Source organism: Pongo abelii, chromosome 1 (genome assembly GCF_028885655.2).
Source record: "Pongo abelii isolate AG06213 chromosome 1, NHGRI_mPonAbe1-v2.0_pri, whole genome shotgun sequence".
NCBI lineage: Eukaryota > Metazoa > Chordata > Mammalia > Primates > Hominidae > Pongo > Pongo abelii.
Genome location: NC_071985.2, coordinates 205,208,585 through 205,221,560, shown reverse-complemented (window position 1 = coordinate 205,221,560; position 12,976 = coordinate 205,208,585). Strand labels below are relative to the sequence as shown.

Below are 12,976 nucleotides of genomic sequence, written 5' to 3'. Positions count from 1 at the left end.
GTCTAAATCTCAATGGTAGCTTCAATTCCTTTGCCTATTAAATCTTATTTTTCTAAGGTGTTTTATTTTTTTTTGAGACAGGGTCTCACTGTGTCATCCAGGCTGGAGTTCAATGGCACGATCTCAGCTCACTGCAACTTCGCATCCTGGGCTCAAACAATCCTTCTGCCTCAGCTTCCCAAGTAGCTGGGATCACTGGCATGTGCTACCATGCCTGACTAATTTTTGTGTTTTTTTTTTTTTTTGTAGAGATGGGGTTTTACCATGTTACCCAGGCTGGTCTTGAACTCCTGGACTCAAGCGACCCCCGCTTGGCCTCCCAAAGTGCTGGGATTAGAGGCGTGAGCCACTGCACCCGACCTAAGTTTTCTTGTTCTTTCCCTAAGTAAAATAGGAAGAGAATCACAAATTTTAATTGTGCTACTGCCCCTTGAGGGACTAAGCTGGGAAGAATAAGTACTCTAAAAAGGGAGTATCTTATTAGCTAACAAATAACAAGAGATAGCTGTCTACTTCTTACAAAGTTAAAGTGATTCTTCCTTTTACATTTCTAAAACATAATGCATGGAAGACTAAAATGAACTCAAGGCTCTATTGTTAATTTTAACGTCATTAGTGTGCCAGTATCGTCCTACCTTTTTGCTTGTCTGCTTACAAATTAGCACAAAGTAAATACTGATTGTTAGAAGAAAAATGAAACATGATGGTCAGGGAACGTGTAGTGTCTTGGCACATAGGCAACAGACTTAGCATTTCTTTCTTTCTTTCCTTTTTTTTTTTTTTTTTTTTTATTTGAGACAGAGTCTCGCCTTGTCACCCAGGCTGGAGTGCATTGGCACAATCTCGGCTCACTGCAACCTCTGCCTCCCAGGTTCAAGCAATTCTCCTGCCTCAGCCTCCTGTGTAGCTGGTACTACAGGTGCCAGCCACCACACCTGGCTAATTTTTGTATTTTTAGTAGAGACGGGGTTTTACCATGTTGGCCAGGCTGGTCTCAAACTCCTGACCCCAGGTGATCCGCCCGCCTCAGTCTCTGAAAGTGCTGGGATTACAGGAGTGAGCCACTGCCCCGGGCCTAGACTTAGCATTTCTTTTTATTTTGTTTTTTATTTTATTTTTTGAGACAGTCTCTCTGTCACCCAGGCTAGAGTGAAATGGTGCAATCTTGGCTCACTGCAACCTCTGCTTCCTGGATTCAAGCCATTCTCCTGCCTCAGCCTCCTGAGTAGCTGGGATTACAGGCGCCCGCCACTACGCCCAGCTAATATTTGTATTTTTAGTAGAGACGGGGTTTCTCCATGTTGGTCAGGCTCGTCTCGGACTCCTAATGTCGTGATCCGCCCACCTCAGCCTCCCAAAGTGCTGGGATTACAGGCGTGAGCCACTGCACCTATCTAAATTTAGCATTTCTAAGAGATTAGTTGTAGAGCATGGACTTCCTTGGAAAATAAATATTTCTTTTGGAGCTTAAAAATTCTTGGCCATTTATACAAGAGCTTCAGTAAGTCCGGGAGTCAGAATAAGGATACCTGGATTTTAGTCCTGGCTCTGAGCAGGCATTTAACCTCTTTGAACCTCGGTTTCCTCCTTCTGCAAAAAGTAGGAGATTGAAATTGAGCCAAAAGATTCCTAAGAATCCTTTCTTTCTTTCTTTCTTTCTTTTTTTTTTTTTTTGAGATGGAGTTTCACTCTTGTCGCCCCGGCTGGAATGCAGTAGCACTATCTTGGCTCACTGCAACCTCTGCCTCCCAGGTTCAAGTGGTTCTCCTGCTACAGCCTCCTGAGTAGCTGGGACTACAGGTACGCACCACCAAGCCCAGCTAATTTTTGTATTTTTTTTTTTTTTACAGAGATGGGGTTTCACCATGTTGGCCAAGATGTTCTCAATCTCCTGACCTTGTGATCTGCCTACCCTGGCCTCCCAAAGTGCTGAGATTACAGGCATGAGCCACTGTGCCCAGCCCCTTTCATTCTTTAAGTTTTATTGCTACTCTCACAATATCGTAGAATCAGCAGTGAGCCATGCCAAGATTTGGCTTTTATTTTATTTTATTTATTAGAGACAGGGCCTTACTATATTCCCCAGGCTGGTCTCAAACTCCTAGGCTCGAGGGATCCTCCTACCTTCACCTCTCCAAATGCTGGGATTACAGGAATGAGCCACTGTGCCTGGCCTTTTACATTTGGCGGGTCGTTTTTATTTTGCCATTTAAATTTGGCAGATGGTTTTAGCAGCTATACCTGGATCCATAAATCTATCTTGTTATACTCTTGTATGGTCATGTCTACATAAATTAGATTAGAAGGTACTGTTTCTGGGCTGTGTGTGTGTGTGTATTTTCAATGTGCCCGGTTTGAACTTACCAAATATTCAAGGTAATGCTTTTATCTGGGTCCTTCCATTTGCTTAATATTTCTATACACCAACTGGTTGTGTTCAGACTTTCTCTCTGGCCTGCTTTTTCCAACTTGCTCCCTGGAGTCATACTCTTGACCTGGCCTGTCCTTTCTTGATTTACATTTATTGAGAGGTTTTCAGGTACCAGGAACATTACAAAGCACTTTATTTCTGTTCATGTCATTTAATCCTTACAAATTCCCTGTACTAATAATTTTTTTTTTCTTCGAGACAGAGTCTCGCTCTGTCGCCCGGGCTGGAATGCAGTGGCATGATCGTGGCTCACCGCAACCTCTGCTTCCTGAGTTCAAGCGATTCTCATGCCTCAGCCTCCTGAGTATCTGGGATTACAGGCATGTGCCACCACTCCCAGCTAATTTGTGTATTTTTAGTAGAGCCAGGGTTTCACCATGTTGGCCAGGCTGGTCTCAAACTCCTGACCTCAGGTGATCTGCCTGCCTTGGCCTCCTAAAGTGCTGGGATTATACGCGTGAGCCACCACGTCCAGCCTTGTACTAGTAATTGTTGTTTACTTTTATAATACTAGAAAACTGAGACTTAGAGAGGTGAAGTAACTTGTCTAGTGTTAACACTTAATAAGTGGTAGAGCTGGAATTAAAATTTCAATCTGACTCCAAAGCTCATGCTCTTAAGCAATATACTGTGTTATTTCCATGATGATGATGATGGTGATAACGATGTTGTTCATTACAATATGTTGAGCACCTCCTGAGTGCGAAGCAGTGCATTGCCACCTTTTGCATTCCCATTTTACAACAGTGGAAACTGCTTTTGCTCATGGTCTGCTTTTAGGCTAATAAATATAAGTACCTAGGTTCCAAAGTATTGGGCATTATTAAATTGAATTGTGCTTTCAGTGCATTTTTCCTTTTACTTTCTTTCCTGTTTTAATGGTCAACATCATAATGTTTTTCTAATTACTACCAATATTAACAATTTAATGTTGTCTGAATGTTTCTGTACTTTTTTCCCTTACTGATGCCTTAGCATTGAGGTTTTCTTATTTGTTACCTTTGCTGTTTTTTCTCTATCAAAAGCAGATAATGGGGCTAAGATAATAGAGAAGAGAATATACCAAGGACAAGCTAAGTACGGGAAAGTTCAGATGCTAGAAATCTTTCTGGGATCTCAGTTTGGAGAATAAAGATTTAAATGAAAAACTCCCATTTGGTAGCTGTCTTTTTAAAAAAAATTATTTTAATTTTTTTTTTTAGAGACAGGGCTCATTGTGTTGCCAAGGCTGGACTCAAACTCTTGGGGTCAAGTGATCCTCCCACCTCAGCCTCCTGAGTAGCTGAGACTACAGGTGCACGCCACTCCACCCAGTGGTAGCTGTCTTTTATTGAAGGAATAGTAGGGCTTTGGTACTTACTAGCTTGGTGATATAAGACACAGGATTTGACCTTACTAGCCCTAGTTTTCTTATCTGAAAATAGGGTAAATAAATATACCTCACAATGCATGGTTAGTTGTGGTGATGATTAAATGCAGTAACAAGTGTAAAACTCCTTAATATATTACTCAAAATTGTTAGCTTCCTCTTTTACCTTCAGATGTTAGTGGAATAATCCAGGTTATGTGGAGGTTATTTAAGGTTGTGTTATGTGTGTCTTTTTTACATTTAGAAAATTTAGTGTTAGTATACTAAATAAAAATTTATCAAGCTGTATCCTTAATATTTATGTACTTGGCTGTATGTAAGTTAGTTATGGATAAAAAAGGAAAAATCAGTGTGCAAATTGGATGTTCATTTGCTGCATGTGATTAGCTGATATTTCCATGTATTATGCCCAGCATGTAGGGCTACTCTTTGTAATTTTTTATTCCCCAAGATCATATGGAAATTATTGAGTTTTAGCAGGAAGAGACTATTATATAATACCTTCCAAATATTTATTTCAAGTTTATTGTTTTAGTAAGCAGATTTTCAGAAATATTTGTTTGTATTCTCAGAAAAGGTATATTCAATCCTAAAATATTGTTTCTAATGTTATTAATTCCCAGTACATAGATCTCACCTTGCTTTAGGCATGCCCACCTACAGGTAGGAAATAAAATTTTAGAATAAGCAGCGTGTCTTAGTCTGTTCAGGCTATTATAACAGAATACTATAGACTGGGGGGCTTAAACAACAAACATTTCTTTCTTTTATTTTTATTTATTTATTTTTGAGACAGGGTCTTGCATTGTTGCCTAGGCTGGAGTGCAGTGGTGTAATCACAGCTCACAACTCACCTCCTGGGCTCAGGCAATCCTCCCACCTCACCTCCCCTCCCTCCAGTAGCTGGGACTACTGGCACATGCCACCATGCCTGGCTAATTTTTAAATTTTTTATAGAGACAGAGTCTCATTGTGTTACCCACGCTGATCTCGAGCTCTTCTTGGACTTAAGTAATCCTTCAGCCTTGGCCTCCCAAAGTGCTAGGATTACAGGCATGAGTCACCAGGCCCAGCCACAGACATTTATTTCTAACAGTTCTGGACACTGGGAAGTCCAAGGTCAAGGTGCCAGGAGATTGGGTATCTGTGAGGGCCTTCTTCCTGGTTTCCAGACAGTTGTCTTCTTGCCTAGCCTCACATGATGGAAAGAGAGAACTCCCTGGATCCTTTTTGATAAAGTACTAATCCTATTAGTGAGGGCTTTAAAACCCTCAATGACCTAATTATCTCCCAAAGAACAACCCATTTCCTATCACCATCACATTGGTCGTTAGAATTTCCATATATAAATTGTAAGGGGACACAAACATTCAGTCCATAACACAGTGAAATCTGATACTTTTGAGGTAAGCCTGTGTCTAAAACACACCTTTGAATGGACTACTGCTCCTATTAGCCTTTTACTCAAAACCATCCTGGTGTTTTTGTGTGATTAAATTTGTAAATTCTTTGGTGTACTCTTGAGTAGGCTCCCTTTCTTCTGTGACTCAGAGCCTGGAGCATTGCAGCCAAGCTCAAAAGTCAGGAACAGGGGGTGTGGACTTCTGGGCTATGCCAGTCAGCACCTAGAATGTGGTTGGCAGTCTCCTCCCCTTCCTGCACTTCAGCTCTACACAGTGTGCATTCTGGAATGACAGGCATTCCTGTGTGAAGAGTGCCAGTGTGAAGACAGTTTTGTAAGAACTGCAAGTGCGCAGGCTGTATGGGAAACAGAAACTTCAGCAGATGAACTGACCTTATGCCATTTCCTGATGTTTGGCAGTGACACTGAAAGAGGATCGCATGTCCCCTCTTTATGTGGATTTATCTTTTATGAAAAGTTTGCTTTTGTCCGGGACAGTTTGTTGTCGTGAGATACATCAGACAATATAATCATGGGGCAAGCTGATGTCTCCAGACCGGTAAATCCAGATGCAGTTGGTGAGTAATAGAAGGCAGAGACACAGAAAATCTTGACAGAAGCAAGGCAGATTTACAGGTGAACTTGAGTATTTATGTGAAGTTAAACACGAGAATGTTGATGATCCCAACTTTGAAATGTTTATGTTTGTGAAGAATGAATGAAGTCATGCGGAACATGGCGAGAAACTTTAAAAAATTAAGTTTTTTAAAACTTAAAAACTTAAATTCAGTTTATTAATTTATCACTCACAGTTTTGTTTTACTTGATCTCTTTGAAGTTTTTTATATTACATTGCTAAGGAATTACCTGTTAATTTCTTGCCATTACTAAAGATAAATGCTACAGAAACTTATTTAGAATTCAGAGATATTTTGTTAGTACTTTACAAAACTTGGAAAATAGAACCGTTGACTTCTATAGACAGAACCACTTTTAAGAATTAAGTTTTTAGACTTGGTTATACATTTTCCTAATAAGTCTCAGGCATTTTCCATTGCACTAGTGTTTCCGTTTCTCTTAAGTCAACACTTTGATATAAACTTTTCTGAAGTTGGTACTTTACATTTGAAATGTTACTGTCTAAGGGATAGCTAGAGAGCAAGCTGATTGTCAGTATAGCTCAGAGTTTCAAATCTTCTACGTGAAATGGTAGTCACTTGTCACTGCAAGCTCATTTTCCTAATCTTGTAGGGTTTTATATAAGATGACAATCATAAATTGGGAAAAACAGTTTTAAGCAGATGTTCATTAAAGGGTTGCTTAAATATAAGCAAAACTGGGGAAAGCCTGTGAATCATTTCTGGACATTATAATATTTAAGAAAGATTTATACCTTCACTTTGATTTATGGAGCAGCAGAAAACATGTTCAGTCCTAGGCTGCGTTTTTTGTTTTTCAGAAACAAAAAATGTTGGTGACTTTAAAAAAAAGCATAAAGTGTGGAAACACAGGTAACACTCCCAAATGTTTCATAATGTAATGAGATTTTGTTTCTAAAGGTAGTATTTTCACCTGAGAGCTTCCTAGATGAAATATCTTCAGCAGTATTTTTCATGTATTACTGAAACTGAGGCACATGGATCACAAAGTGAGTCATTCAGCGACAGATTTTCAGAACTGAAGTCAGGACTTGACTCACTTTACCTTGATCACTAGGGCTGTGTCTTTATCAATTCATTAACTCACTTAAAAAAATGAAATGTTTCATAAATAGAAAAAGGTATAAAGAAAAATATAAAGAATCATCTGGGGCTACTACCCAGCCTAACAGATGAAATTTAGAACATAAAGATAAACCTCACCATATCCTTCTCTTCTGCATTCCCTTTTGATGACATTTTGCTTGTTTCCAGAATTAAACACTCTCCTATATTTGATAAATAACTCACTTTTGGGCCGTAAATTCTCCTGTGGTTTCTACGCCAAACATTAGTTGTTTGTTAGCAAGTATAGTAAGGACTCAATGCTAGGCATTTATCTATGAGATGGAAATGAAAGGGCTTTGACAAACAATAAATTGTAAAGCAAGTAAAATTTAGTGGTGAGTGGTGGTATTTAAGAAGAATGTCCATCTAACATCTATATACTGTATTAAAAAGTTCATCTGAGGCCAGGCGCGGTGGCTCACGCCTGTAATCCCAGCACTTTGGGAGGCCGAGGCAGGCGGATCATGAGGTCAGGCGATCGAGACCATTCTGGCTAACACGGTGAAACCCCGTCTCTACTAAAAATACAAAAAAATTAGCTGGGCGTGGTGGCGGGCGCCTGTAGTCCCAGCTACTTGGGAGGCTGAGGCAGGAGAATGGCGTGAACCCGGGAGGCGGAGCTTGCAGTGAGCCGAGATCGCGCCACTGCACTCCAGCCTGGGCGACAGAGCGAGACTCTATCTCAAAAAGAAAAAAAGAAAAAAAAAGTTCATCTGAGTAACGTTTGGTATTTGTATGTATGCTTCTGAAAAAAAGTAAGAATCAAATTCATCAATTCTTTTTTTTTTTTTTTTTGAGACGGAGCCTCACTCCGTAGCCCAGGCTGGAGTGCAGTGGCTTGATCTCGGCTCACTGAAAGCTCCGCCTCCCAGGTTCACGCCATTCTCCTGCCTCAGCCTCCCGAGTAGCTGAAATTCATCAATTCTATTCCTACCAGTAGCCCTAATAAAAGACGTTTGAGGAAGAAATAGAAATCAGGAGCCTAACTAAGGTTTTTATGTTTCCTCTGTATTTAATTTTGGGGTTTTATTTCCTATTACCTAGATAATAAGTAGTTGACTATCAGCAGTTTTCATGGACTGACTCCATTATTATGCTATTTATAATTCAGGATGTATTCTATTTGAGCAGATCAGGACCAGGTTATGAAGGCTTAACTGAAAACCTTGAGGACTATACCAATTCCAATAAAGGTTTTCACCAAACAACAGTTTCTTAATTTAATTTTAAAAGCCTTTATGTGGGTAGCTGTTTGGAAAATCTTACTGTATTATTTGGAATGATAAATATACAAAGTAAATTAAAACCTAAATTATTTGTTTACTATTCTAGGCCTATAATACATACAGCACTTAGTTTTGAGCTTTGAAATTAATAGTACTAGGTTTGGCAAGTCAACTGATGCAAAACACATGAATGAATATATTGAATTGATTTATTATTACTTTCAGGCACTGTGAATAACGTAGAGGCCTCTATGTAGATGTTATTCATGTCTATGCCCTCAAGAAGTTTGTCTTCTAGTTGAGAATTAAAAATATGAAAAAAGGTATCCAAAATATTTGTAAAATTTTTTTAAAGATTAAGGCATACTTCTTTTTTTTAATTTAATTTTATTTTTTTTTTTACTTAAAAAATTTTTTTGTGTGTGAAAACAGGGTCTCACTGTGGTGACCAGGCTGGTCTCGAACTCTAGCCTCAATTGATCCTCCCACCTCGGGCTCCCAAAGTGCTAGGATTACAGGTTGAGCCACCAGTCCTGCAGTTAAAAAAAGGACCCACTCCTTTTTTTAAGTTAATTGATTCCCTTGACTTGTAATGGAAGGCCAGAGCTATTAACCAAAGAATCTGCTTTCAAATAAATAACCTTTGCATGAGGACTCATATGCAAATTTATGAGATGTTATAACCATATCCAACCACAGTTTCTACGGTAGGATCTTTCTAACAACTGGTGAACTAAGTATTTGAATGTACCTTAGGAATCTATGCTGTGGTATCCATTCAAGGAAATAAGTTCTCATCAGTTCTTTGAAAAAAATTAAATAAAATGCATTCATAGGAGAAGCATGTAGATTTATCTAGATAAAACATTGCAATCAGGGCAGAATGCATTGATTCATGCCTATAATCCCAGCACTTTGGGTGGCTGACGCAGGAGGATCACTTGAGTCCAGGAGTTTGGGACCAGCCTGGGCAACATAGGGCAACACCGTTTCTACAAAAATAAAAATTTAGCCACTGTGGTGGTACTCATCTGTAGTCCCAGCTACTTGGGAAGCTTAGGTGGGAGGATCGCTTGAGCCTGGTAGGTTGCGGCTGCAGTGACTCATGATTGTATCTCTGCACTCCAGCCTGGGTGTCAGAGGGAGACACTGTCTCAAGAAAAAGAAACACAAACTTTCAAATCCTACTTTGTAGTTCTTAATGAACATAAAAACTGTTTTTTTGCTCACCAAAATTCTTTACTATGTGTCATATTAAAACAACTAGCTAATTATCACATATCCTTAAATTAGGCACAAGACCAAAGAATTTTTTCAATTTATTTTTTATTTTTAAAACGTATTTTTTTGGCTGGGCGCGGTATCTCATGCCTGTAATCCCAGCACTTTGGGAGGCCAAGGCGGGTGAAACATGAGGTCAGGAGATTGAGACCACCCTGGCCAACATGGTGAAACCATGTCTGTACTAAAAATACAAAAATTAGCTGAGCATGGTGGCACGTGCCTGTAGTCCCAGCTACTCAGGAGGCTGAGACAGAAGAATCGCTTGAAACAGGGAGGCGGAGGATGCAGTGAGCCGAGATCGCGCCGCTGCACTCCAGCCTGGTGACAGAGAGAGACTCTGTCTCAAAAAAAAAAAAAGTTTTTATTTGTTTGTTTGTGTATTTATTTATTTACTTATTTTTGAGATGAAGTCTCACTCTGTCACCCAGGTTGGAGTGCAGTGATGTGATCTCGACTCACTGCAACTTCTGCTTTCCAGGTTCAAGTGATTCTCCTGTCTCATCCTCCCGAGTAGCTGGGACTACAGGTGCCCACCACTAAGCCTGGCTAATTTTTGTATTTTTGTAGAGATGGGGTTTCGCCATGTTGGCCAGGTTGCTTTCAAACTCCTGACCTCAAGTGATCTGCCTGCCTTGGCTTCCCAAAGTGCTGGGATTACAAGTGTGAGCCACTGCGCCTGGCAAATTTTTTTTTTAATTGAAAATAATTGTACCTGTTCGTGGGCTACATAGTGGATATTTCCATATGTATGATGTGATTAGATTAGGGTAATTAGCATATTCATCATCTCCAACATGTATTTATTTATATTGGGAAGGTTGAAATCCTCCTCAGCTATTTGAAACTACATATTATTGTTAACTATAGTCATTCTGCAGTGGCATAGAACACTAGAACTTTTTCCTCTTATCTAGCTGTAATTTTGTATTCTTTAACAAGTCTTTCCCTACCCGTCCCTTCCCATTATCTCTCCCAGCCTCTAGTAGCCTCTGTTGTACTTTTTACTCCTTTGAGATCAACTTTTTTTTTGCTTCTATGTATGAGTGAGAACATGTGGTGTTAAACTTCCTGTTCCTAGCTTATTTAACTTAAAATAATGTCCTTAGTTCCATCCATGTTGCTGAGAATGACAGGATTTCATTGTCTTTCTTTCTTTCTTCTCTCTCTCTCTCTCCTTTCTTTCTTTCTTTCATTCGTCTCAACTCTGTCACCCAGGCTGGAGTGCAGTGGCGCGATCTCGGCTCACTGCAACCTCCACCTCCCAGGTTCCAGCAATTCTCCTGCCTCAGCCTCCCGAGTAGCTGGGACTACGGGTGCACGCCGTCACACCCAGCTAATTCTTTTTTTTTTTTCTTGAGACAGAATCCCACTCTGTCACCCAGGCTGGAGTACAGTGACACAATCACAGCTCACTGCAGCTTCAGCCTCCTAGATTCAAGCGATCCTCCCCACTCAGCCTCCTAAGTAGCTGGGACTACAGGCACATGCCACCACACCTGGCTAGTTTTTTTTGTTTTTTGAAGAAACCAGGTCTCACTCTGTTTCCCTGGCTGGTCTCAAACTCCTGGACCTGGACTCAAGTGATCCTCCTGCCTCAGCCTCCCAAAGTGCTGGGATTACAGTTGTGAGCTAGTACACCTGGCTCATTCTTTTTTATGACTAAATAGTATTCCATTTTGTGTATATACCATATTTTCTTTATCCATTCATCTGTTGTTGAACACCTAGGTTGATTCCATATCTTGGCTGTTGTTGAGTAGTACTACAGTAAACATGGAAGTGCAGCTATCTCTTCAGAATAATGATTTCCTTTCCTTTGGATATATTCCCAGTAATGGTATTGCTGGATCATATGGTAGTTCTATTTGTAGTTTTTTTTTTGAAGACCCTCCATACTGTTCCCCATAGTGGCTATACTAGTTTACATTCCCACCGACAGTGTATAGTGTTCCCTTTACTCTGTACCCTCACTAGCACTGGCTACTTTTTGTCTTTTTGATAATAGCCTCCTAACTGGGGTGAGATGATACCTCATTGTGGTTTTGATTTGCATTCACCTGATGATTTGTTATGTTGAGCATTTAAAAAAATATATTTGGCTTTCTTTTTTTCTTTTTTTTTTTTTTGAGACAGAGTCTTGCTCTGTCACCAGGCTGGAATGCAGTGGCGTGAGCAGTCTTGGCTCACTGCAACCTCCGACTCCCTGGTTCAGGCTATTCTCCTGCCCCAGCCTCCCGAGTAGCTGGGATTACAGGCACGTGCCACCATGCCCAGCTAATTTTTGTGTTTTTAATAGAGACGGGGTTTCACCATGTTGGCCAGGATGGTCTCGATCTCCTGACCTTGTGATCTGCCCACTTCAGCCTCCCAAAGTACTGGGACTACAGGCATAAGCCATAGCCCTTGGCCTATTTGGGCATTTTTATGTCTTCTTTTGAGAAATGTCTCTTCAGATCATTTGATATTTCCCATTTTTATATTATTTATTTATTTATTTTTATTATTATTATTTTTTGAGACGGAGTCTCGCTGTGTTGGCCAGGCTGGAGTGCAGTGGCGCGATCTCGGCTCACTGCAAGCTCCACCTCCCGGGTTCATGCCATTCTCCTGCCTCAGCCTCCCAAGTAGCTGGAACTACAGGCGCCTGCCACCATGCCCTGCTAATTTTTTTTTTTTTTTGTATTTTTAGTAGAGACGGGGTTTCACCGTGTTAGCCAGGATAGTCTTGATCTCCTGACCTCGTGATCCACTTGCCTCGGCATCCCAAAGTGCTGGGATTATAGGTGTGAGCCACTGCGCCCAGCCTCCCATTTTTATATTATTTAATTATTTATTTATTTATTTTATTTTTTTGAGGCAGAGTCTTTCTCTGTTGCCCAGGCGGAGTGCAGTGGCATGATTTCAGCTCACTGCAACCTCCACCTCCCGGGTTCAAGCAATTCTCTGCCTCAGCCTCCTGAGTAGCTGGGATTACAGGCGCCTGCCAGCACGCCCGGCTAATTTTTGTATTTTAGGTAGAGACGGGGTTTCACCATCTTGGCCAGGCTGGTCCTGAACTCCTGACCTCATGATCCACCTGCCTCGGCCCCTCAAAGTGCTGGGATTACAGGCGTGAGCCACCTCACCTGGCCATATTTAATTATTCTTTTTTAAGACAGAGTCTCTCTATGTTGCCCAGGCTGGTCTTGAACTCCTGGGCTCACGCGATCCTCCCACTTTGGCCTCCCAAAGTACTAGGATTACAAGCATGAGTCACTGCACCCAGCCCTTCCTAATTCTAATTAGAAGGACCAAAGATTTTTAATAAATTCTTTCCAACCATTTGGCTTGGAACTTTCCTTCTCTGTCTTTCCATTTTACCTCTCTTTTTTTTTCCCTTTTTTGCCCCTTCATTTACCCTAATTCACTAATTAACTTTTTCCCCCACTTTTCTTTTGCATAATAATATATTGCTATAAAAGATACTGTATGTTCTCTTTCCTACATTCCTTTTCCATA

At 40.5% G+C, this 12,976-nt stretch overlaps 1 protein-coding gene across 12 annotated transcripts in view; it reads left to right on the top strand.

Moving 5' to 3' along the window:
* Positions 1 to 12,976, top strand: part of PHACTR4 (phosphatase and actin regulator 4) — a 145,972-nt gene that overhangs the window by 70,919 nt on the left and 62,077 nt on the right. The window contains exon 1 of one of the 12 annotated variants that reach the window (XM_024251742.3): positions 4,583 to 5,780. In XM_024251742.3, the coding sequence (XP_024107510.2) occupies positions 5,735 to 5,780 (46 nt within the window). In that variant the 5' untranslated portion in view covers positions 4,583 to 5,734. 12 annotated transcript variants of the gene reach the window in all.